Source organism: Ustilaginoidea virens, chromosome 5 (genome assembly GCF_000687475.1).
Source record: "Ustilaginoidea virens chromosome 5, complete sequence".
Classification (NCBI taxonomy): domain Eukaryota; kingdom Fungi; phylum Ascomycota; class Sordariomycetes; order Hypocreales; family Clavicipitaceae; genus Ustilaginoidea; species Ustilaginoidea virens.
In genome coordinates this window covers 699,795-724,178 of record NC_057320.1, presented here as the reverse complement: position 1 = coordinate 724,178, position 24,384 = coordinate 699,795, and the positions used below count along the sequence as shown (strand labels likewise).

The window sequence follows — 24,384 nt, the reverse complement described above, 5'->3', positions numbered from 1 at the left end:
GAAGATTGTCACACGTGGCGTCAATACACCATCAACATCACTCACAATAATAACCTGCTTCAGGATATTTCTGGCTGGTCTTTTCTTTTACCGTGTGTTTCTTGTTCTATTCTCATCAGATGCCGACTGCCCGCTCATGTACTTTTCACTTCTTTCTTCTCAACTCCAATGCTTCGTTACCAAGCCTAGTCAATGCACTCTCGTATTCTTGTATCCGGTCCTCGCCCATCTCGTCTATCCGAGTTCTCTCCACTTGTTGCGCGCGCCGTATGCCCTTGTTCTTGGCGATCCTGCCCCAGAACCAGCCGCTCTCGTCATCAGACACCAGCGTCCAAGCGCAGCCCGCCCGCGCCGCACGGGCGGTTCGCCCCACGCGATGCACGTAGCCCGCCACGCTGGCCGGCAGGTCGTAGTTGATGACGTGCCCAAGCTTGAGGATGTCGACGCCGCGAGCAATGAGGTCCGAGGCAACAATGACGCGGACGGGGGACGACGGCGTGGTGAACGCCCGCAGGACCTTGCGGCGGACGTGGGTGGGCGTCGTCGAGGTCAGCGTGCTGATCTGCGAGGCGAGAGACGGGTCCAGCAAGGCGAGCAGGCGGGACAGCCGAAGGGCGGATTCGTTTGACCTGGTGAAGACGAGGCAGATGGGGACTCGGGACTCGGGCGACGACCGCGCCCCCGGCGCTGGTGCGATTGCGCCGTCGGCGCTGCCGTCAGAGCCGGCGCTCGTGCCCGACGAGCCTGAGCTGCTGCTGCTGCTGCTGCTGCTGCTGCTGCTGCTGCTGCTGCTGCTGCTGCTGCTGCTGCTGTCGGCATCGTCGGATGACGTGTCGGAATCGCCGCTGTCGGAATCGTGGCCCTCGCTGGTCTCAGGCGCGGTCGGAGCGGGGTTCTCGTCTGCGCGGTCGGACTTCATGTGAGGCCCCCTCAGCAGCTCGACCAGGTACAGCGGCTTGAGATTCGCTTCGTGCACCCGCACCGCGTACTCCCGCAGCGACGCGGGCAGCGTGTGCTCGGAAGCCGGGCCGCCCGAGTCGTCGTTTTCCAGCACGATGAGCTGCGGCCGCCGCAGAGCCAGCTGGTTCAGGAGGCTCAGGTCTCGGGTCAGGGTGGCACTGAGAATCACCTTGCGGACTCCAGAGCACGCCGTGTCCGGGGCGTCGCGTGCGCCAAAGGGCGCGCTTCGAAACTTGCCCAGAACCAGGCCCAGCCAGCCTTGGAAGCTCTGCGCGAGGAGCTTGTCGGCCTCGTCGACCACGAGCCATCGCACGTGGTCGAGGCTGAAGCCCAGCGTCTGCTCAATGTGCTCCACCAGTCGACCAGGCGTGCAGATCAGCACGTCGACCTTGGACGCCGAGTCCAGGACCTCGCCGTTCCAACGCCCGAGCCGGCCGTCGCAGCCGGTCGCGTCGGCTGCGCGCGCTGGACACGACCCATCTGCTTCCTGTTGTAGCCGCGCGCCCCCGTCTCGTAGCCTTTGGTACGCGTCGGGGTCGTATCGCGAGCCCGTCTCAACAAGGGCCCCCTGCTCAGCCTTGAGGGACTGGCTGCCAATGGCCACGCCGACGCGGACTCGCTTGCCGTCTTGCCCCTCGTACGCCCTGGCGCAGACCTCGAAGACTTGCTGCGCCTGCCTGACCAGTTCCCGCGTCGGGAGGACGACAAGCGCTCTCAGTCTGGTGACGCGCCCGCGGCTGATGTCGCGGACAATGGGCAAAACATACGCGAGCGTCTTGCCTGACCCTGTGGCGGCGGACACCAGCAAGTCGCCGTGCCGTTGCTTGCTCGTTGGCATCAGCAGCGGAATCGCGGCGGTTTGAACTGCAAAGGCCTCGGCGAAACCCTTTTCGGCCAAGATGCGCGAAGTTCGTGGCGAAACACCGAGGTCCGTGAAGGGCATGCGGGTATCCTGGGATACGCGCAGAGGAGCTGCTAACCAGCCGGGGAGGGTGTCGTATGCTGGTCTGCTTTCGGCATCGGGTGCGATGGCGGGCTGGGGCAACGGCTCCAAGCCATGCGATTGCACCGACTCCTCGTCTGCCTGTTCTCCTTCTTCTTCTTTGCCCGCGAGGGCAGTTTCGGCTGCCAGCTTGATGGATTTCGATTTCCGCGCGAGCACAGCTTTGTGGCGTGCAGCATCCTCTTGGTCGACTTCCTCGTCCTCTTTTTGGCTCGCCATGTCGCTGGATTTCTTCTTCTTTTTCTTCTCCTTCTTCTCCTTCTTCTCCTTCTTCTCCTCTCGTTTCGGCTTTCTCTCCTTTGTTTGCGTAACCGGCTCTGCCGCAGCTATAGTTGCAGCGGGCTCTTGGTCCGTTTCGGCGCCACTTTCCGACTTCTCGGCCCCGTTGGCAACCACCGGGGCCCCTCCTAGGTCAGCTGTCCGTCTTTGCACCGCTGGCGGAACGTCGACAGCGTTCCGTGCCGGGGTCTCGGATGGAGTCTGCTCCTTGGTCTGGTCATCCTCGGAGGCATCCTCGGAGGCATCATCAGAGGAGTCTTCGGCCGCCCTCGTTCGCTGTTTCCGCTTCCGCCGATTCTTCTTTTTCTTGCCGCTCTTCTGGCCCACCGGCACGGCATCTTCTCGAGCGGACGCGCGGTGAGATTCCGAGTCGGGCTCGGCTCTCCTCTGCTTTTTGCTGCGCGATTCTCGAGGCTCGGCAGCAACGTCGCGCTTTCGTTTGGCGCCGGCCGGACTCGGTTCGTCGTCAAAGTAGTGTATTGCCTTTGGCTCGGTTGCAGCAGCGACGGCGGCCGTTGCGGGCTTTGAGGCCGGCACGTATCGGGCGTAGCTGAATCCCTCGACGAGCTTCGGCGTGGCGGCACCTGGTTTCGGGGCAGGCGACGGTCGTGCTTCGGGGGGGGGGCCTGCTGCAGATGACGGAGCAAGCACTGCAGCCTTCGGGCTCTTGGAGGCAGGTACGTATCTTGCGTACATGGTGAAGGGGCGGCCTCTCGTCCGGAATCCGAACCGGGCGTCGGGGTTTTCTCCAGCGAACGAACCGTGTTGGTCAAGGACACGCTTAAACGATTCAATATTCCTTTTGCTTCCCTGATCCAAAACTTTTGGGCGGGCCGTGATGGCCTTGTCGTGATTCTGCCGCGACCCACCGCCAAGCGTATCCGCCAAGCCGCAACCGCAGCCAACAAGTTGCAGGAGCTCCTCCGTTCCAGGTCGGTTGGTGAACTATGTACATATGTAACTTGCCATCAACTCAAGCCAACCCATCCAGAATCTACATATTCCCCATCATCCGGGCCCCGCCAGGCGTCATCTCATGCTCATAACCGGGCCTTGGAGAAACGGGCCAAGAGGTCACTCGCATCTTTCACTCCACCCCCAAGGCGGCCGACGGGAACCTAGGTCATGTTGTTGCAACGCGTAGGAACGAACCGCTCCGCCGTCTCACCACCACCACCACCGCCACCCTTGGGCAACCCGCCGACATGACGCGCCGCCGGTACAACATCGCCATGGTCAGCGACTTCTTCTTCCCGCAGCCCGGAGGCATCGAATCGCACATCTACCAGCTCTCCAGCAAGCTGATTGACCGGGGACACAAAGTCATCATCATCACGCATTCGCACCACGACCGCAAGGGCGTCCGCCATCTCACCAACGGGCTCAAGGTCTACCACGTGCCCTTCTTCGTCATCTACCGCCAAGCCACCTTCCCCACCGTCTTCTCCTTCTTCCCCATCCTCAGATACATCTTCATTCGGGAGCGGATAGAAATCGTCCACGGCCACGGGAGCCTGAGCTGCCTGTGCCACGAGGGCATTCTCCACGCGAGAACCATGGGGCTGCGGACCGTCTTTACCGATCATTCGCTCTTTGGGTTCGCTGACGCCGCGAGCATCCTGACCAACAAGCTGCTCAAGTTTATCCTCAGCGACGTAGATCACAGCATCTGCGTGAGCCACACATGGTACGTTGCAGCATCGTTGAAAGCGTTGTTGGCCTACCTTTTATGTTTGTATATGTATATATATATAATGTATATATGCATATATTCTGGTCCTCTTTTCTTACCGTGTCGCGTGCTGCAGCAAGGAAAACACAGTGCTCCGCGCCTCGCTCGATCCGCTCATGGTCTCGGTCATCCCCAACGCGGTTGTGGCGGAGAATTTCCGTCCGCGCGACTATCCCTCCTCGCCAGACGCCGGGTTTGCGCCGGCTCCGTCCCCTCAGCGCCTCGGCCCCAACGACATGATCACCATTGTCGTCATCTCTCGCCTATTCTATAACAAGGGCACGGATCTGCTCACCGCCGCCATCCCCCGCATCCTGGAGAACCACCCAAACACGCGATTCATCATTGCCGGCTCCGGCCCCAAAGCCATCGACCTGGAGCAAATGATTGAGCAAAACGTCCTCCAAGACCGGGTCGAGATGCTCGGCCCCGTTCGGCACGAGGACGTGCGCGACGTCATGATCCGGGGCCACATCTACCTCCATCCCTCGCTCACAGAAGCCTTTGGCACCGTCATTGTCGAGGCGGCCAGCTGCGGACTGTACGTCGTCTGCACCCAGGTCGGCGGCATCCCCGAAGTCCTCCCCTCCCACATGACGACGTTTGCCAAGCCCGAGGAAGACGACCTGGTGCTCGTCACGAGCAAGGCCATCGAAGCCGTCCGCGCGGGCAAGGTCCGCACCGAAAAGTTCCACGAGCAGGTCAAGAAGATGTACTCGTGGTCCAACGTCGCCATGCGCACGGAGCGCGTCTACGACGGCATCGCCGGCACCATCAGCGAGGAGGAGTTTTACGGCTTCGACATGGGCGGCTACAACGGCAGCAGGACGCGCAACTTTGCCCTGATTGACCGCCTCAAGCGCTACTACGGCTGCGGCATATGGGCCGGGAAACTCTTCTGCCTGTGCGTCGTCATAGACTACCTCTTCTTCCTGCTCCTCGAGTGGTGGTACCCGCGGGAGAACATTGACACTTGTCCGGACTGGCCGCGCAAAGTTCTGCAAGAGACTGGAAAGAAGGAAGGGGCGGAGTAATCGATCCAGCACGTCCCAAAAAGGCGGAAAGCTAGACGTTGATGTTTGACTTTTTTCTTTTTGTTTTGTTTCTTCTCTTTATCATCTTCTTGCTTTTTTTGGTTCCCTCCTTCTCTCCTGGGCTAGATTTGTCACGCCACGGCGTTTAAAAGGGGTTCCGCGAACACGCGAGGTCGCGGCAAGATGTAGTTTATGCCACGGCCTTTATCTATACCCTAGCCGCATGTTCACATGTCATCCAAGCCCCGTCGTGGGAAAACAAGTCAAGATGCCTATTGCTCAAGCAGGCCCGCCCCCAGACCGGATTCACAAGCCATGGGGGGTGATGGCATCATAAATTCCATCTATCACGCGCTAATCCTCCCTCGAAGGTTGAGAAATACGGGCGCCGAAAAGGAAAAAAAAAAAAAAAAAAAAAAAGTCAAAAATCTCAGAAGTCACAGCAACGCTCCAGCATCGTACGTCCCGACGCGCGCTTCAACACCCGCATCGCAGCTTTTGCCCCCCTCTAGCCATGCACGTAAAACTCGCGTAATTTTTTTCGCCTCGGGAACCGAACAACCCCCCACACCACCCCCTTTCCAACCCCAAGGTCCCGAGAGATACAGCTCACCAGCGACGGGCATTCGCCAAGAAGCCCTAGTTTCTCGTCGACACGCGCCTCCGCTTGACGACGCTGACGGTCGTGCTGCCGTCGCCCGCCAGCTCGTCCTCCTCCTCGGCCGTGTCGTCTGCAGGCGTGGCGGCGCCGGCCTGCCGGACGGCCGCGGGGGGCGGCGGCGCGCCGCGCTGCTTCTCGGCGCTGCGCAGGTCGCCCAGCAGCTTCTCGACCTCGACAAACATGCTGCGGGTGTTCTTGACGACGCCGTTCTCGTCGACGCGGTACCCGACCACCTCCTCCTCCTCGTCCTGGCTGCGCTTGATGAAGGCGGTGCCGGGCCCGCGGTGCGGGTCCGGGTTGTACATGATGGCGTTGCAGAACATGTGGACGAGCTCGCGCTCCAGCTGGGCCGAGTTGACGATGCCCCGCGGGGGGACGAGGTCTTCCGACAGGGGCAGCCAGACGCTGGCGGTGCCGGGGTCGCCGCCGGGGAGGTTGGCCGCCGCCTGGAGGGCCGCCTTGTTGCCCTGCTTGATGGCAGCGCGGATGGACGTGATGTCCCGGGGCTGCAGGACGATCTGGCGGTAGTTCGGGGCGTCTCGCTCGCGGACGCCGGTGGCGAACATGTTGGCGTCGCGGTGGCTCGAGATCTGGTCCAGCGCCGAGGAGGAGACCTTGGTGAAGCCGCGGGTCCACAGGACCTGCGACGAGGGCGCGCAAGAAGACGGCGCCGGCGGGGGCGTGTCTTGTCGCTTCCGCTTCGCGAGCCGCGGGACGCTGCTCGGCGTGGCCGCGTTGTTGCTCCGCCCGGGGAAGCTTTCGTCCGCGGTGGTGTCGCCGGTTTCCTCGGCTCGGCGCGGCGTGAGAACCTCGTGCTTGATCTTGGTTACCATAGGCGGGGGGGGGTGGTCCATGGAGAGCTCGTCGGCCTGCGACATCACCGATTGGCTGCGCCTTGTTCCGCTCACGGACGGGGTCGCGCTCACCCGACGGGCTCGATGGAGAGGCGGCCGACCAGGTCGACCCCTCGGCTTTGGCGCCGCGACTTCCTTCTTGGCCGGGCCCGTCGCATCTCTCCTTGCCCCCGACTTGGGCGTGTCCGAGACGATTGACGCGTCGCGAGGCGGTGGGCTGACGGGCTCGTAAGCCGGGCTCTCTGGCTCGGCTGCAACGGGACGCGGAGTGGAGGGAGTAGAGTGAGATGCCCATTTGGTGCCGAAGCCGCGTGTCAGGGCGATCGGAGTCGTTGCTCCCGGAGTCTGGGAAACAGCCGCCGTGACCGGGCTGATTTTTCTGGAGCCGGGAGTAGAGTTTGCCGCCGCCGCCGCCGCCGCCGCCGTTGCCGCTGCTTGGCGAATGATGTGTTCCGGTATAGCTGGTCTTGGTGGTTGAGAGTTGTAGGGCGAAGAGTATGGCTTTTCCCTGTGAGAAGTCGAGGGTGAGGCAGAGGGGGTCTGTCGCTGGTGCGCCTGTTGTGCGAGTGTCTGAGCCGGTGTCCGCCTCTGGGTTGGTGCGGCAGGCCCCGAGGCGACTTTCTGCGGAGTTTTCTGAGCGGCTACGGTTGAGCGCGGCACAAGCTTGTTTGGCAAGGGTTGCTGTGGCTGGATAGGTCGTCCTGGAGGAGCAATAGGAGTGGAGGAGATGGTTCGAGGCTGCTGCTGCTGCTGCTGCGGCCCTGGAGACGCGGCGTTCCCGGCAGGTCGTGGCGGAGCTGCCTGTAGGGGAGTAGAGAGCTGACCGGCATTCTGGGGGGCCACCAGAACGGGGTTTCCTGCAGTCGGCCGGGCCTGGCCCGCCGAGTTTGATGCCTGGCCGGCGTGCTGCGGTTTCTGCGGGTTCGGCTGCAGTGCCGCGGCCTTTGGGGGGACAGCCCCGAGATTCGCCGCGGCAACAGGCTGAGGCTGAGGCTGAGGCTGCGCCGGCCCGGGCCCCGACACCACCCCGGGTCCTTGGGTCGGCGGTGGTTGATAAGGTTTCTCCCACTTCAGGTTCCCGCTCGTGCTGGGCAGCGGTGGTGCGGTCGCGACGTCCTTTGGTTTGATGGCGACAGCAGGATCAGGATGAGACGCGACTGCCGGCTTCGACGACTGCGCAGGCGGCTGCAGAACCTTGGAAGCCGGCTCGGGCATACCCGCCGGCGGTTGAAGGACAGAACCCGAGGCTGCTTTTTGCGCCTTGTGCGCCTTTGGCGACGCAGGCGGGTTCGCAAACGACGGCCCGGGCACCAGGTGAGCCGGGGCAGTGACGGGCGAGGGCGCCGCGGCGGCGGCGGCGGCTACCGGCGGTCTCGGCGGCGGATAAACCGGCGTGGGCGCCGTCGGAGGTCCTCTCCTAACGGGACCAACTTGCTCTGCAGCCGGGACTCGGATCGGAGTCGGCGACTGACCGACAGCATTTCCCGTCAAGCCCGGCCTGGCGTCCGGAGCAAGCAACGGCGAGCCGTTTTGACCCTGGCCAGCCGCCGCCGCCGCCGCCGCCGCCGCAGCAGCAGCAGCAGCAGCAGCCTTGTTGGCCAGCCGGTCCCGCTCGACCTTTTCCAGCAACTGAATCTCCTTCTGCAACGTGGCGAACCGCCGCTCATCCTCCCTGATCTGCCTGACAACCGTGTCCCGATACCGCGCGTAGAGCCGATCCACCAAAAGGGGGACCTTGTCGACGTGCTCGTGGGCATCTCTGAGCGACGGCGGCGGCGGGCTCGCCAGCTTCCTCTTTCGCGACACCGGCACCGGGGTGGTCGGCCCGTCCGTCGAGGGAGCGCCGACGCCTGCTGCCGCTGCCGCTGCCGCTGCCGCGTTGACCCTGGCCGCAGGCGGACTCGGGTTCGGACTCGGGCTCGGGTTCGGACTCGGGCTCGGGTTCGGATTCGGATTCCCAGGCTCTGCTTCGCTCCTGGCCACGTCCCGCAGCAGCAGCAGGAACAGCTCCTGCAACGCGTCCGGTGCTAGGCGCGCCGGGTCAAACGACTTGTCGCTCTTGACGAGCGCATTGCCCCTGAGGGACTCTGAGATGCGAGCAAACGCATCTGCGTCGACGCCGTGCGTCAGTAACGACTGGAATAGGAAGAGCGACTCGAGGGGCGTGTAGGCGGCTGGGTGATTCATGCCCCACGGTCCGCCTCGCCAGTGACCGAGGGGACCTTTACGTGTCGCAATGAGCTGAATCGGCGCCAGGATCTAGTTTGATGTTGGTTTCCAAGGTTAGCTTGTCTGTCGCGAATCTCTTCATTGCACACTGCAGTGCAGCCCTCCAGAGGGGGGGCCCCCCGGGGGGGGGGGGGGGGGTGGTGGTGATTGCCGGCCACCTCCTGTGTCACGTGTACGGGGGCCCGGTTTGCTCACGAACGCGTACCGGCAGCTTTGGTGGCGAGACTCAAGGCCTTTAGATGTAGTTTTTCAGCATACTCATCGGATGTCGCGATTACTGAGACCGACTTTCGACGCGCCCTTCCCTGTCTCTTCGCTGGTGGTTGGTTTCTCCTCTTCGCGATCGTCTGGCCAGATGTCACGTGATGATTGAGTGCCGTCAAGTGCAGAGTTGTGAATAGCAGAGCGGATGGGCGGAAAAATACGGAAAAGAAAACTTTCCAAGGCACATTGGAAAGACGCCAAGCTAAAAGGCACCGTCACGTGACACCCTTGCGCTTGCCGTTATTTTGCTGACCTGCTAATTCCGTACTGAATTGCTCAGCGAGGTCAGAGAGGCCATGGAAAACAGTTGACAGCTTCTTTCTTTCTTTCTGCACTTCACGCTGTCATGCATCATGCACAGTCCAAGAGGGCGGAGCAGAGCTACGATATTTAACTGCTGGGATTAGTCTAACCCTAGCTCATGAAATGCTAAGCCCAACAACGCCATTCCCAATGGTATCATATTGCAAAAACCATGATCGCGCGCGGGAGGAACATCATGACGCCCCCTTCACACATACGCAAAAGCCAGCCGTTTCTCGCGCATCCCACCCCTGAGGCCCTGAGGAGGAAGGGAGAAAAAACCAAGATACCCAAAACGCCAAGGTTTCATGCCCGATTGACAGAAGCACAATAGTGGTTGCTTCCTTCTAATGCTACATCCATCCCGGTCAAATAACTTGCTAGTAAGACAAGGAGCTGAATTGAATTTGAACTGAATTGAATTGAATTGAATTTTTAGGGAGACGAGGAGCTTGACGTGCCGTCCGCGCTGCGAGGACGATTATCGATCTGCATCTCGATTTCCCTGTGTCGCGGTAGATGGCTGGTGAGACGCAATTTTTCGTCCAACAATGTAACCAGTCTTTCCGAGTACTGGTCCAACAATCCACTGAGGACCGTTTCGTTCATAGCTTTGCTTCTTATCGCGCGATCACCAAGCGCTGCGGCGGTGAGACGCAATTCCTGGTCCAGTTCGGCCAGGCCTTCGGCAGTGATGGGCTCGGCAGAAGAAAGCTTCTTCCTGTACGCTCGCAGGGTGCGGCAAGCTTGTTCCGTGGCCATATTCAAGGAGCCAAATCCTCTGAGGTTTGGAGACGAGTTTTTCTTCTTCGCGACGGCAGGCAGAGCTGGCATGGAGGGAGTTCTACTGACTCTCGACTTTGGGCTCGCAGGTGGACTGTCGCCTCTATTGGGCTCCGATGGTCTTCGTCGCGACGGCGTATCCTCATTGATGGCACTCTCACTTGAGCTCGTCGCCAGGTTCCCTGTCGGGGTCCGCTGAGCGGTAGAGGCCGCCCCGAGCGTCAGACGAGATGTTCGCCGACGCAAGGTTCGAGGGGGTGAGCGGCGACCCGCCGGGGAGATTGACGGGCGCTGGAACTCAGCCAACTCCGCCTTGGAAAGCACCTTTCGAAGAGTTGGTCGTGCGTAGTTGGACATCTCCTTCACAGGCGACGGATCCCTAATCATCGAACTCGGTGAAGGATCGTTCAGATCAAGCGCCCAAATCATGATGGTTCCATCAGATCCAACGCTAACAACTTTCCTGCTGCCATCGTCATCCTCGAGCAAGGTCACCCCGTTGATTGCTTCTGTATGGCCCCATTCCCTGTCCAGGAACGTGCCAGAGTTTGCATCGTAAACCCGCACAGACTTGTCCGTGTTGGACGAGCCAAGCAAGAAGTCCATGTCTTTAAGAGGCCACTGGCCGACGTATAGCGATTCAAGAACTGCAGATTCCGCTCCGCCTTCGTCCGTGCATTTGAAGGAATACGTTTGCCTGCCTGTCAGTAGATCATACTGGCAGACAGACCGATCCAACAGGGACACGAAAATACTTCCGTTGCCGGGAGCCACGGCCATGGACGTTGGTGATGCTTTCAACGAAATAACCTTGTTTGGAATAGCCGCAATGATGTCTGATTCTCCCTCCCGAGATACAATATCGTGAATCTGCAAGGTGCGATCTAGAGAGCAAGTGAGTATCCTGTTGTCTGTTGGGATGAGAACCTGAACTACTTTGGCTGCAAACTCCAAAGTCTGAAAGTGCTCGATTTTGCCGCTAGAGTTGCGGTGGAACAACTGGGCTGTACGGTCTCTGCCACAGCACGCCATCAGAAAACTGGACTCTTCTTCGAATATGCTGATGCATAGGCATTCAGAAGAGTGTGCTTTGGTGTCCATTACACAAGTATTGGAGTCTACATCGAGGACGCGGACGATTCCTTGACGGTCGGCTGCGACGAGCAACTTTGCGCTCTTCGTTGCTCGAGCGCAGGTAAGCTGATTGATCAACACCAGCTCATTCTCGGGCTCCATATTCTCCATGGGCACGTCAAATGACAACTTGATCCGTCCATCCAAGTCCCAAAATGTAACATTCCCCGAGGCTGACCACGTCAAAAACGAGGCGTTTACCTTGTTCGGTCGATGCAAGGCATGCACGCCCATGATGGGTTCTCCATGCCCGGGAATTGGAATATGGGCCAGCGCGTCTGCTTGCTGTCCAGGGAGATAGTCGGAATTCCAAATATCAATAGACTGGTTCGAGTCTATCGTCACAAGGTTTTCGGCCAAGAAGCCAAGAGCGACAACGCCAGCTGAGGCTTGATTAATCGTAAGCAAACTGGTCGCACACCCGCCCATGACGCCTTCGACATCCAACGTTGCAAACTGGCCGTCTCTTCCCCCGACGTAGGCCGTGTTTCCACGAATCGTGATGGCCGTGATGCAAAACTCCAGGTTCATCACCCTTGTTAACCTCATCTGCCTATCGTCGTCGTCGAGGATACAAACGTCTCCAGATTCCGTGCATAGTATAAGTCTGTTGCCATCAACGGCCGCGCAACTGAAAGTCGCTTCCAGCAAGTGACCCAGAAGCATGTTCCTTCCAGGCAAAGGTTTCAAGGAGGTGGGCGAAGAAGACGTCGCATCGGCCCATAGCTTGGGTTTCGTGGGAGATGTACTAGACCCATCCTCAATCTTCCACACCTTGACGTGCCTTACGCCTAGTGTTATCAAACTGCTGCCCATCCAGACCATGTCCTTGACATATGACGTACACCTGTTTTGCTGGAAGAGTTTTGCGGCTCCGGTTTTTGCATCAATTTTCCAAACAAAGAGAAATCCATCGTTGGCAGCGCCCAAGGATGCGAGATATTTGGAATCGTCTGACCAGGCAACGGCCGTAACGCCAAAGGCGTGCTCGCTGATTGACACGAGCGGTATATCAGATGAAGCATCCAACAGACTGAAGATTAGAACCCGAGGCGCATAGCCAGTCTCGCCTACTGCCAGATAGCGTCCATCACGGCTCAAGGCCAGACACGTAGCAGCCTTGATCCTCTCCCGACTTGTCCAGGTTCTGGAACCACTTGGCGAGTCGGTCCACTCCAGGGGGCTATAAGGCGAGTCGCGATAGTTGGCGGCGACTCGATTCCGACTGTCGTTGGCCTTTGGTGTCGCTGCCATTGGCGTCGAGGGGGCATTCTGAGTAGTTGATACAGAGTACGCAGGCACAGCGGTTGGCCGAGCCCTATAGAATCGCTGAGAGTATAGTTGGTCTTGCACGTCAACCACGACAACGGCGCCGCCTGCAAGATAGGCAAAGGAGGAGTTTACTGTGCCGAGTCCAGTTGGTGAACGGCAGGTGGTACCGACGACTCGTTTCAACGAGAGCCGGGATTCATGCATGGCCCGGCCGCGCATTGGGGATCTGGGCGGGCGGGATAGAAACGGTGAGTTGGAGGGTGTAAGCTTCAGCCGGTTGTGGGAGGGAGTAACAGTCGCAGCCATCTCTTCGCCATTGACTCCTCAAAGAGTCACCCGCACACGCACAGCTGGACGTTTTGTAATAGCAGGGTTCAGGGGTCTCATCGAAAGAACCGGCGACGGCACGATGTCTGGCGGGCTCGAACTCGGGCAAACGAGGGGGGGGAACAAGGAATTGTGCGGGACCAGCACGGACGACTCGCGATCAAAAGGAAGCTCGACAGAAAAATGCTCTGTACTGATTAATGCTGGTAAGGAGAGATATCATTACAGGCCGCAGCCTCGGTTTACGAGTCTGCAGAAGGACGATGTATAAGAAGAAAAACCGGCGAGACCACCAGAGACGAGAAGGGATTCCTGCAACAGTGTGTGGTTCCTCGGGTTAGTTTGTTTCAAGGTGATGACGACCAAAACAGCAATAAATCCAACTTACAAATGACTGTGGGAGCCGCGACGGCGAGATGACGTGATGACAGCGAATGAAAGAAAGAGGTAGAGTGCAGTCTGACTTTTGCAGAAAAAACAGAGGGGAAAGAGAGAGGGAGCGAGAGAGAGGGAAGGGGAGAGAAAAAAGCGAGGCACCTCAAGACGCAGAGTTCGTTGACCTGCAGCAGACCTGCAGCAGGTTCGGCTCGATTTGTTTTGGTCACAGCCCAAGTAAGATTGATACGACGGCTGGATTAGTGCTGCTGCTGCTGCTGGCTGCTGCTGCTGGCTGCTGCTGCTGGCTGCTGCTGCTGGCTGCATGTACCCGAGGGCTTCCCTGCAGTGCGCCGCAGCCACGGTTTGATAGCAGATGATCCCTCCGTCCAAGGGTCCGGCCGCGTTCCCGCACCAGAATTCCCAGGAGGCAAAGAAGGGGGGGGGGGGGGGGGGGGGACGGAGGGTGAAGGGCACTGTGCCTGGAGCCGTTTTGCTGCTTGCAGACTCCAGAGCTCCTTCCGCGGGGGGGGGGGGAAAAAACCGACGTGCAGGAGGAAGGCGACGTGGGGGGAGAATAGGGGAACTTGCCCAACTGGAAACTGGAACTGGAACTGGAGACTCGACCCGTCGGGCCCAGCGCAGACGCTCAACAGCTCGCAAAAGCTCCAGTCTCCTCCAGTCTCTCTGCCGACCAGAACCAGTCCAGTTACTAAAATTACAAGGTGGGCGGACATGAGCAGGCGTTCGCAGGCGCGCGCCGTTGGTTGGGTCCAGCCCCAGCAGTCTGGTGCTTGCTGTGCTGTGCTGTGCTGCTGTTGCCCCTGTTGCTGGGTTACCAGCCGTAATTGGCCCAAGTGGGGCTGACATGGACTTTGTTTGTTGGTCGCCACGCCACATTGTGCCAGCTTGTCTGCTTCAATCGAGCTCAACAGTCCACCTGCTCCGTCGCCCCGCACTCCGTACCTGCAAGCCCTCCGTGTCCGCCGTCCTCCGTAGTCCGTAGTCTGTCCTCTTGTGCTCTGCAGATATGAGCATGCAATAAAATAAAAACCGGCGAGGTCCGGGTGGCAGCGGGCACCGTTGGGCGGGCGCGACATTCGCCCCGTCAACTTCCAATTAGCTTTACGCTAAAAGTTGAGTTGACACGCACCCAGCCACAATATAATGTCCCTGGGGCCTTGACATTTCCACCCAACCATCGTGAGCGTACCGAGTACCCCGGAGCCCGTGCAGCTTGGAAAGGACTGCGCACTCCGTAGCTCCGAGACAACGTCCAGCGGCCCAGGACTTGTAGGGCCCGGTCCCCGGCTGGGGGCTGCCGACAAGAAACCCCAAAGGAGACGAGCCAGGAGGCGAGGCAGGAGGCGAGGCAGCTTAGACGCTGCTCTACGGAGTAGCGCTCCGTAGCGCCTCTCAGTCCAGTCCGTTCCATCCACCGGAGCGCGCACTGCACCGCTCACAGCATCACGTAACGATGAGTTGCGGTCTCGCTCGTGCTCCTACTGAGGCTCAAATGATCATCATTTACAAGTGCATGGAGTACATGGAGCACGTCAACCTTTCTTCCCTGCCAAGGGGACCCCCCCCAATCATTATGCTGGGCCATGAATCCCACCAAGCACTCCTCGAGACGAGTATCCCCAAGCATAACCACCGCTCTCGCTGCCGACGCCGTCTGCGTCTGCGTCTGCGTCTGCGTCTGCGTTGATGGCTCTCAGACCAAGGACCGGCCCTGTGATCCAGAGCGCCAAGTTTCCGCGACGCCGAAGTGCTAAACGATTGAGCGAGCATGCAACCAACCCACGTCATGCGGCATCGCCTAGCCTGGCACGCATGCATGTATTGTGCCCACCACCCACCATCTCTTCCACGCCAAAACACCCGCTATCCAAAGACGTGAGAATGATGAGAGGTGCTACATGGCCACGGCCACCCATCTACACCGGCAGTCCCTCTTCCGAAGCCTCGTCTCTTTCCAACCTCTCCAATCCGTTGCCTACCGCACCATAGACGCGCAGCGGCACCGACACGTCAAAACTCTCGCAGGCCAGCGTCTCCATGGCCACGAGCACGAGCCCGCCTTTCTCGTCTTCCGAGATTTGCTCCAGCAGTGGGTGCGGGACCGGCAAATCGCCGCTTTTGGAACTGCCGGAGCCCTGGTAGGGAACCACAAACTCGACGCGTATCTTCCACTCGAGGTGGACTCCGCTCGTGACGAACTCGGGAGTGGCGGAAATAGGAATCGTCGGCGTGAAGACGATTCGGCGCGAGAACATGGTGGCCTCGGAGGACGTGACGTAGACTTTCCTCGTGACGCGCTGCAGGCTCGTCTCCGACCTCACCGCCAATGAGGCGTCCACCTTCTCCGTCGTCTCTAGAGTCGCATGCACCGCGTAGCAAGGAATGTCTGCGCCGGTAAAGTCGACAGCCATGGTCACCACCTCCCCCAGCCTAAAAGCAGGCCGAGTAAGCATTACCACGCCGACGCGCTGCCCGTTCCGGGCAATCTCAAACCGGTTGGCGCTTTGCTGTCCGTCGCCGGCCACGTTGCTTCTCATAATGGCTAAATGTACCGCTTCTTTCGCTGTTGTGGCAGCCTCCTCGTAACTGGATGGTCTCCTCGACGAGTCCGGCTCTGTTGGCGACAGCAACGCGGCACCCGGGGAGCTGCGAGGTCTCGTCGCGAGGTCATCAACGTAGCTCAGAAACTCATTCATGGTCGTCGGTGGGCCAAAAGACGCCTTTGATCTGTGTGCCTTCTTGGGCTTCCCTAGGCTCTTGACTTCCGCCATATCCCGCAGCATAACATATGGGTTCATGAGGTCATGTCCGAGGATATCGCCATGACTGTTCACGCTCCCCAAGACCCTAAAGGGTATGTCGACAGAACGAACTTGTTGCTCCTTGGCGCCACCAGCTCGCTGCGTGCCGATGATGAGGCTGTACGAAATCTTGATGGTCTTCCCTTTATGGGTTGGAGGTAGCCCCTTTGGCAGGCGAAAGGTGTATTCGTAAGATCGACTTTCGCCGGCCGCCAACTGCAGGTCCACAAAGAGAATAGACTGCGGCGTGCTAAGCAAGGGAATGGATTTCGAACTGGCCGCACTGCGTATCTCCTTGATCGTGCTCAGCTCTCCACCGCCGAGTAAGTCTCCCAGAGAGTAGCCGATTTTCCCCCAGCCCAACCCTCTTAGTAGACCAGTGTCCCGCTTGGCGGGTTTGACACCAATGACGCCACCTCCTCGGCCGCTCACGACAGCCTTCTTCTTGACCTGCTCAAAAGGTCCCAAGCTGACCAACGAACCATCCAGGGTGAAGGATCCCTGAATCTGAGCATAGCCCATCATCAACGATTCTGGAGTGTTCTTTTGCGGCGCAAAGGCCATGCCGGAACTACGCCTCAGGTGAGGTGGCCCTCCATTGCTCCGCATCAACGGCTGAGCTACATACTCGGACACGAGGGTTTCGGACGAGTTGTTACTTATGGAGTAAAACTCCCCGCTGCTTCGTGGTGTGCCCCCGGGTGCCGTATTGCTAGCCAGGATTCGAGGTGCAGGCCGCTCGGTTAAGCTTGACGACTGTTCTTTCGATCGCACGTTGAGATTATGGTTATCGGCAGTACTTTCCCTCCTAGGGTTGGGGAGCCCATCAGTTTGACTCGAGCCCAAGTTGTTGTACACTTGTTCGGCTTCGGCTACGTCGGAAGCTAGAAAACTAAAGTCCAGCAGTTGAGGGCTCGGTGGCGACTTGGGCAACCTTCTCTGACCCTCAAGTCCTGGTGTGTTTGGTACAGTCGAGGCGCCCGCGTGACGGCCAAATCTGTTGGGCGGGTATGATTCGTTGAACAGGGGGGTGCTTGTTTGCCGAGCAAAGAACGGCGCTGTCTCGGTCTTAGCGATCTGTTGTGCCAAGATGAAAGGCGCGAGGGGAGTCGTGCACATACCTGATCGGGGTCCTGGACTAGGCGAAGATGCGCCCTGTGGTGGGATCTGCAAGCTTGCCGCACGATTATGGCCTCTATTTGGTCGGGGCGGCCTCGACGTGGTGTCGCTGCGCGGACCATGTTCCTCCAGAGTCTTGGTCGATCCGATGGATACGATGGATAGTGATCGTTGATGTCGATGAGCCGGTTTCCAATCGCCTCCAGTACCGACTTTCTGGGGCCATTGAACCGATCCAGAGCGGCTGTGCGAGCTTGTCGTAGAAACACTGAGGGATAAGGCCGACCTGTGATGACCCCTTGTAGGCGTTGGTGACGGGAGCGAAGTCAATCCGACGTTGCCTTTTTTGGCCCGAGATTGCAGGGGCACCGTCAACCGCTGACGCTCGCCATGGAGCTTCTGCTGGAGCTGCGATTGTTGTTGCGTTTGCTGACTTGGGGACGGCGCGATGTTTTTGAAGGTTACCGTACACTTTAGTTCCTCGCCAGCGAAGACAGTCTGGTCGCGCCATTGAACAAAGACGCGGACATTGTCGAGGTTTTCGGGAGGCATGTTTGAGCTGGGAAAGCGGGATAAGCCCTCAAGGAGGGATGGGGACGTTCAGAAGACGGGGTGATGCTGGGCACAGCATCTCTGCACTGGATACCGGCTGGAGGTTGAAGTGACATAGGGGTTGCTGGGGGCCCGGGGGTGCAAGGCTGGACGTCATCACGGCCCCGAGTTTTCCACCTGTCACATGATGGGGCCATGAGCCGGGCGTTGGCCTCTTGAGAGAGCCGCGCTGCTGTCACGTGACCACTACCGCAGCTTGAGACTGGCATCGATGCTTCAACGCCAAAGTATTTGGAATATCTGGGCGCGGTTTCTGTCCAGATCTCGATAGAGCACAGTGCGGCCTCAATACGGATGACACATTATTGCCAGTTGTTTTTACGCAAGAAGAGCTTACAAATTTATCGCTCCGGAAAGACGCGGCGCTCCCTGGCGGCATGACCATAGTCATCTGCAGGGCCTGCAGGGCTATGCTTCTTGGCATTGCATTCAGCAATCAATAATTACTATCATCACCCGGCGCTGTATCGATAGAGTCCTAGACTGATCAACGGCGGCCGAGAGCAGCTACTTCCTGGTAAAGCAGCGTATGCTGATGGGCGATTAAGCAAGCTAACCCATGAGCGGAGCTTACATGAGCCTCGACATGGTGTTCTGGGTTGGAGTATCAAAGGAAGAATGAAAATCCGCCTGATACATACGGTGGTGTCTGGCGGTCGCTACTTTGCCTGAAGTTTAGGCCGAAGGAACGAGTGCATCGCCACACATAGACCAGACTTGTTTGAGGGCAGCAGGAGTATTCGGCTTGATACTAATTCTGTACGAGGCATTTTGCTGAGAAGATATATATAGCGTCTCCTTTGTGCGTTTCGCGAGCCACTAAGCAGGTATTGAAGAATTCCGTGACGGCTGACCAATCGACATGTGCTCCGTAACTTGAATAGGCATGGCCTGCGACGGCTTCTTTCAAACCAACTTGACGACATGTGCGGCGGTTCAGACGTCCAAGCTTGCCCGACGGGCATGGATTGCACTTTGCCTTTCTTCGTCCAACAACGGCGGGGGTACTATGGGGACATGGCCCGAGGGATGGCGAATTGATCCGCTCGAGTCAAGATGTCAAGATGTCAAGATTCACAACGCCAAGTCTCGTGGTGCAAGGAAAAGGGAGGCCAGGTTCGTGCAACAGGCATGAAACAAATGCGCGGCAAGCGTCAACTGGTGTTCCCGGAGCGACTAATCCGTAGAGCCGAGCCTTGCCGTCCAAGAAGCGTTGGTTGCACCGCAGTACATACAGTACCATACGGACATGGATGATGGGACGAGGCAGTATTGGCCCCAGGACCACTTTATTGCTTTGCTGCAGGCAAACAGCCCCCTCGGAGAGACGTGGGTGTGTGTCCCGACTTCAGAATCCACCTGTCGTCCCGTCAAGACTCGGTCAGGACTTTGCTCGTTGCGGGGACCGACGGAGGAGAATGCATGACGGCTTCAAAGTGCGCTCGCGGCACGCTGCTCGCTGCTCGCTGCTCGCTGCATTGGGTATTGGGTGCGGACTGGAGGTGGAGAGAGTCTCCGTGCGGGGTCATCGTGTTAAATTAAATTCAATCTTTGTCAATCACACACTGTTAATCCCTGCTGATGACTGTCAATCGCGCCGTCATTGCCACCAGACCAGCTCTGTCTGGTCCCAGCCTCCCAGCCGTCACGGGAAGCTGGCGCCACCCCACCACGCCACATTGTCAGTTGACCAGACCACAGCGGGCGGAGCGGTTGGAGATGCTAGGCCCGGGTGGCCATATGCCATATGGGGGGGTCCAGTCGTCACCCCGCACTGAACTCGCCGAACGTGGCAGGTACAGTACATACATACATAGCTGGGCCGCGCTATTTCTAGTTGACGACTGGAGTTCCCTTCCCTCGCCTCGCTCTCCTACGACCAGCCCAATCCAGTCCCTCCCTCCCACACTCCGAACCGAACGGCTTCTTTCCTCGTCCTCGTCCGCGTCCTCGTCCTCGTCCATTCCCCTGAAAAAATCAAGGCCGGTTGCGCTGCTCGAAAACATCCGCCATGGGCTTAACCGTCGAGCTCAAGACCCCCCTCACGGGTGCCTACCAACAACCCATTGGCCTGTGAGTTTGTTGACTTTGGCAAGACCGTGGTTTCCACGAGACGTCAGAGGACTTGCGCGGAAGGCTTACCGCCCCTCGCATGACAGCTTCATCAACAACGAGTGGGTTGAGGGTGTCGACAAGAAAAAGTTCGAGGTTGTCAATCCAACCACCGAGGAGGTCATCACCTCTGTCTGCGAAGCCACCGAGAAAGATGTCGACGTCGCTGTCGCCGCAGCTCGCAAGGCCTTTGAAACCACGTGGAAGGACGTCACGCCCCAGCAGAGGGGCAACATGATGATCAAGCTCGCCGACCTCGTGGAAAAGAACCTCGACCTCCTCGCCGCCGTCGAGTCGCTCGACAATGGCAAGTCCATCACCATGGCCAAGGGTGACGTTGGCGCCGTCGCTGCCTGCATCCGATACTACGGCGGCTGGGCCGACAAGATTGAGGGCAAGACCATTGACATTGCCCCCGACATGTTCCATTATACCCGCCCGGAGCCGGTGAGCGTTCCCCCCCGCCCCCGAGTGTGTCCCGAGACGGCTGGAATTGCCCGCCAAGACAAGACGTACGTTGTTGGGGGCCGCAGAAAACTGACCGTGTGGAAATGGCTCTTGGAAACGGCCCCTGTAGCTTGGTGTTTGCGGCCAAATCATTCCCTGGAACTTCCCCCTCCTCATGCTTGCCTGGAAGGTTGGTCCCGCCCTGGCCACGGGCAACACCATCGTCATGAAGACTGCGGAGCAGACGCCGCTCTCGGCTCTGGTCTTTGCCACCCTGGTCAAGGAAGCCGGCTTCCCTGCCGGAGTCTTCAACCTACTGTCCGGTTTCGGCAGAGTCGCCGGCGCCGCCATCGCCTCCCACATGGACGTTGACAAGATTGCCTTTACCGGCTCCACCCTTGTCGGGCGCACCATCATGAAGGCTGCCGCGTCCTCCAACCTGAAAAAGGTGACCCTGGAGCTGGGCGGCAAGTCGCCCAACATTGTCTTCAACGACGCCGACATCGAGCAGGCCATCTCGTGGGTCAACTTTGGCATCTACTTCAACCACGGCCAGTGCTGCTGCGCCGGCTCCCGCATCTTTGTCCAGGAGGGCATCTACGACAAGTTCCTCGAGGCCTTCAAGAAGCGCGCCCTGCAGAACAAGGTCGGCGACCCGTTCGCCCAGGACACCTTCCAGGGGCCCCAGATCAGCCAGGTGCAGTACGACCGCATCATGGGCTACATCAAGTCCGGCAAGGAGGAGGGCGCCACGGTCGAAGTCGGCGGCGGGCGCCACGGCGACAAGGGCTACTTTATCCAGCCCACCGTCTTCTCCAACGTGCGCCCAGACATGAAGATTATGCAGGAGGAGATTTTCGGCCCCGTCTGCGCCATTGCCAAGTTCAAGGACGAGGCCGAGGTCATCAAGCTGGGCAACCAGTCAAACTACGGCCTCGCGGCCGCCATCCACACCAGAGACCTCAACACGAGCATTCGCGTGAGCCGCGCCCTAAAGGCCGGGACAGTCTGGGTCAACTGTGAGTTTGCTGACGCCGCGTGACGATGATTTCATTTCTTGCCATTCCTCTTTCCATCCTACCCTCCCTCTGCTCTGCTCTGCTCTGCTCTGCTCTGCTCTGCTCTGCTCCTTTTTTCATTCTTTCCCCCGCTTTCCTCCGTATCAAATATCAAACGCGAGGCTCTACTAACGCATTTCTCCCCCCCCCCCCCCTCCTCGTCCAAAAAGGCTACAACCTGCTCTCACACCAACTGTAAGTTTTGGAACACTCCTCATCCCGGGACCAAAAGGCACCAGGCATGCAAAAAGGCTGGAAGCTACGCAACCGCCCCCCCCCCCCCCTCCCCATTTGGCAACAGCGCTAACCGGCTCTTGCACCGACAGACCCTTTGGCGGCTACAAGGAGTCTGGTATTGGCCGCGAGCTCGGCGAGGCTGCTCTGGCCAACTACACCCAGAACAAGAGCATCGCCGTACGGCTAGGCGGGCCTATATTTGGCTAAAGAGCCCTCGCCTGCCAGACGACGAATCCGAACGAGCGGACGGCGCGGAGGCGGGAAAAAGGTGGGAAGAGTAGTCGGTTGGGCGAGATGTTATCTTGACGGTGTTTATATAGGCCCGGCTATTTCATGCCTTTTTTTTTTTTCGTTTCTGTTTCTTTTTTTCTTTTTCCTTTTCACTTTCCCCATCGCCATGTTCTTCCCATGCCAAAGCCTAGACACCGCGGGCGGGAGTACCGCGTCCAGCCTCCCGTCTCCATCCGTCCCAGACTACATGGGCTTCCTGCCCTCCTCCGTAGACGCACTCAATCGCATCCCGCGTCGTCATTTCCACCCTTCCATCACGCCATGACACCAACCCTCCAGCCAGCCAGGGTTACGGCCCCAAAACCCAGGCCCCTCGCCACGCCGTCACTGCTCGCCAGATCAAAACCCCCTCAACGCACGCCTCGGCAGAAAACCCCGCCGGAGTTGCGGGCACCTCCCGGCCAAACCGACCCCCTCGCGATGAGCCCCGGACGGGAGCTGGACAGTGCGTACCGTCAGGCGACGTCTTTCCGCGGGCAGTCGGGCGTCGCGGCTGTGTTGTCGTCGCGCTGGGGGTGAGGTTCTGGGGGGGGGGGCGTGCTCCCGCTGCCGTGGCCGCTGCCGTGCCTGAGGGCGCACGAGGATGAGAAAAATATCGTCAGGCGACGGGGAAGGAAAGGGAGGAGGGGGGGGTTTGCCTACGTGGTCTCGGGTCTATTCGAGTGCCGGTGGTACAGCCAAGGCTGTTGAGTACCCGTGGCCAGCGCATCCGGGTGCAACTGCGGCGAGGAGCTTTAATTGTTCACCGACCGAGAGCCGGAGGACTTGCGCGGCAGGGCGTATCAGTAGCAGGAGAGGATGCTCCATAACAGCATGCATGGCAACAAGTCGAGCGCTAGAAATAAAATTGAAGTGTGGATATCTGACGCATTCATCTGATGCGAGACGAAAAGAAAAAAAACAAGGAGAACAAGAAAAGAAAAACAAGATGCTGGCAATGCTGGCAATGCTGGCAAGGATGCTGGCTGTCACGACGCCAAAAATGCCATCAACAAGGAATGCTCGCCGTCACGACTCCCCAAGAGGCCGTCAGCTAGAATGCTCGCCGTCGCGAAATGCCACCGTCGCGAAATGCCACCGTCGCGAGATGCCACCGTCGCGAGATGCCACCGTCGCGAAATGCCACCGTGCATGTTGATGCGTCATGCGTCCAAAACCAAGAAGCCACCGTTCGGAACCCGGAAAACACTAGGCTTATTCATGGCCTTCTTTTCCACCAGCTCCTGATCCAGAGCCCATTCCAGGGTGCGAGCCGTGTCTGCCGCGCGGGACAGGCGCATGAAGATGCCGGTATAGTTGAGCATCGAGTGGTTGGACAGCACCCAGTAGTCGACCCCCCCGAGTTTCCGATACAGCTGCAGGCCGCCCTTGGCCCCAAAGCTGGTCTGCTTGCCGCCGACGTGGCTTTCTTTCAAGCCGTGCAGCATGGCCAGCTTGCGAGTCTTGGGCTCCGCGTCCAGGAAGGCCTGCAGCGGCCCCTGGTCCAAGAGAGTGCCGTGGGGTGTGCTGAGGATGGCTTCATGCACCTCGACCCCGGGGCTCTCCCAGTGGGTCCAGACCATGGCCAGGCAAAAGTTGATCTCGCGGTGACCGGCGAGGCGGAGCACCGTCAGCCACGACGGGAGGGGAGGGCCGGGATGCAGCTCGGGGGCGCGCCATGACGTGGCCGCCGGGCCGAGATCCCCCACAATGGTGATGTAGCTGAAGTGATTCCACGGCTTGACAATGCTGGCCGCCTCGCGCGTTGCCAGCACCGGGACTTTGCGGCCAAACTCGCGCAAGGTGGCCTCGTGCACGTGGTCGTAGTAGTGGAATCCCAGGAGAATGGCGTCGATGTGGCTGGCCGGGTTGAAGACTTCGTTGGACAGGCGCCTGCTCAGCACATACTCCGAGGCCAAGTCCTCGATCTGACGCGCCGCTGCTTCCACGGCGTCGGCAGTGGGCATGGCCGCGGCCACGGGCAGGTCGACGCGGATGAACCAGGAACCCACGAGCTCGGTAGGCCCGACCAGCCATGGGTCTAAGACGATATGGAAGTAAGCCCTCCCCGTCTGCTTCTGATCAGCCCATGGACGTGGGAAGGACAGCAGCCACGAGTTATGTCCGTTGAGGGACACCATGAGCGGTCTCAGCGGACCCGGGGAGGAGATGAAATAATCTTCAAGACATAGCAGATGAGCGTCTTCCATTGAGGTGAAAACAGCAATCCGGAGAATGTCCAATGGGCTGTCCAAGGGGCTGTCCAAGGGGATGTCCAAGGCGAGGCAGTGTGAAGATGCTAGATGTGGCAGTTGTTGAGGTTGGCAGGTTGCAGATGCAAATGGTAATTAATTGCGGGAAGGAGCGACGGACGGGACAGTTGCTATGTTGGCAGTTTGTCGGGGGACGACGATGGGGAGGGGGGGGGGGGGCGGCCGGGGGGTTGGGGGCTTGAAGAGGGGGGGGGGGGGGGAAGGGGGAGGACTTGAAGGTT

General features: G+C 59.3%; 7 protein-coding genes across 7 annotated transcripts; 2 read left to right on the top strand and 5 right to left on the bottom strand.

The window, feature by feature from the left end:
* Positions 1–145: 145 nt before the first annotated feature.
* UV8b_06189 (uncharacterized protein) lies at positions 146–2,938 on the bottom strand (the record flags this gene model as incomplete). The annotated part of the gene is made up of 1 exon (XM_043143686.1): positions 146–2,938. One exon carries the CDS (start codon positions 2,936–2,938, stop codon positions 146–148), a length of 2,793 nt encoding a protein of 930 aa, XP_042999621.1.
* Positions 2,939–3,447: 509 nt separating this feature from the next.
* On the top strand, positions 3,448–5,008 carry UV8b_06188 (uncharacterized protein; the record flags this gene model as incomplete). Its single annotated transcript, XM_043143685.1, has 2 exons — positions 3,448–3,929; positions 4,051–5,008. 2 exons carry the CDS (start codon positions 3,448–3,450, stop codon positions 5,006–5,008), a joined length of 1,440 nt encoding a protein of 479 aa, XP_042999620.1.
* Positions 5,009–5,647: 639 nt separating this feature from the next.
* Positions 5,648–8,710, bottom strand: UV8b_06187 (uncharacterized protein; the record flags this gene model as incomplete). Its single annotated transcript, XM_043143684.1, has 1 exon — positions 5,648–8,710. One exon carries the CDS (start codon positions 8,708–8,710, stop codon positions 5,648–5,650), a length of 3,063 nt encoding a protein of 1,020 aa, XP_042999619.1.
* Positions 8,711–9,754: 1,044 nt separating this feature from the next.
* Positions 9,755–12,814, bottom strand: UV8b_06186 (uncharacterized protein; the record flags this gene model as incomplete). Its single annotated transcript, XM_043143683.1, has 1 exon — positions 9,755–12,814. The coding sequence occupies one exon, from the start codon at positions 12,812–12,814 to the stop codon at positions 9,755–9,757; it is 3,060 nt and encodes a 1,019-aa protein (XP_042999618.1).
* A 2,336-nt stretch (positions 12,815–15,150) lies between these two features.
* On the bottom strand, positions 15,151–17,706 carry UV8b_06185 (uncharacterized protein; the record flags this gene model as incomplete). Its single annotated transcript, XM_043143682.1, has 2 exons — positions 15,151–17,093; positions 17,157–17,706. The coding sequence occupies 2 exons, from the start codon at positions 17,704–17,706 to the stop codon at positions 15,151–15,153; spliced, it is 2,493 nt and encodes an 830-aa protein (XP_042999617.1).
* Positions 17,707–19,777: 2,071 nt separating this feature from the next.
* On the top strand, positions 19,778–21,827 carry UV8b_06184 (uncharacterized protein; the record flags this gene model as incomplete). The annotated part of the gene is made up of 5 exons (XM_043143681.1): positions 19,778–19,839; positions 19,926–20,325; positions 20,456–21,344; positions 21,554–21,578; positions 21,710–21,827. 5 exons carry the CDS (start codon positions 19,778–19,780, stop codon positions 21,825–21,827), a joined length of 1,494 nt encoding a protein of 497 aa, XP_042999616.1.
* A 1,226-nt stretch (positions 21,828–23,053) lies between these two features.
* Positions 23,054–24,100, bottom strand: UV8b_06183 (uncharacterized protein; the record flags this gene model as incomplete). The annotated part of the gene is made up of 1 exon (XM_043143680.1): positions 23,054–24,100. One exon carries the CDS (start codon positions 24,098–24,100, stop codon positions 23,054–23,056), a length of 1,047 nt encoding a protein of 348 aa, XP_042999615.1.
* Between the last annotated feature and the right edge of the window lie 284 nt (positions 24,101–24,384).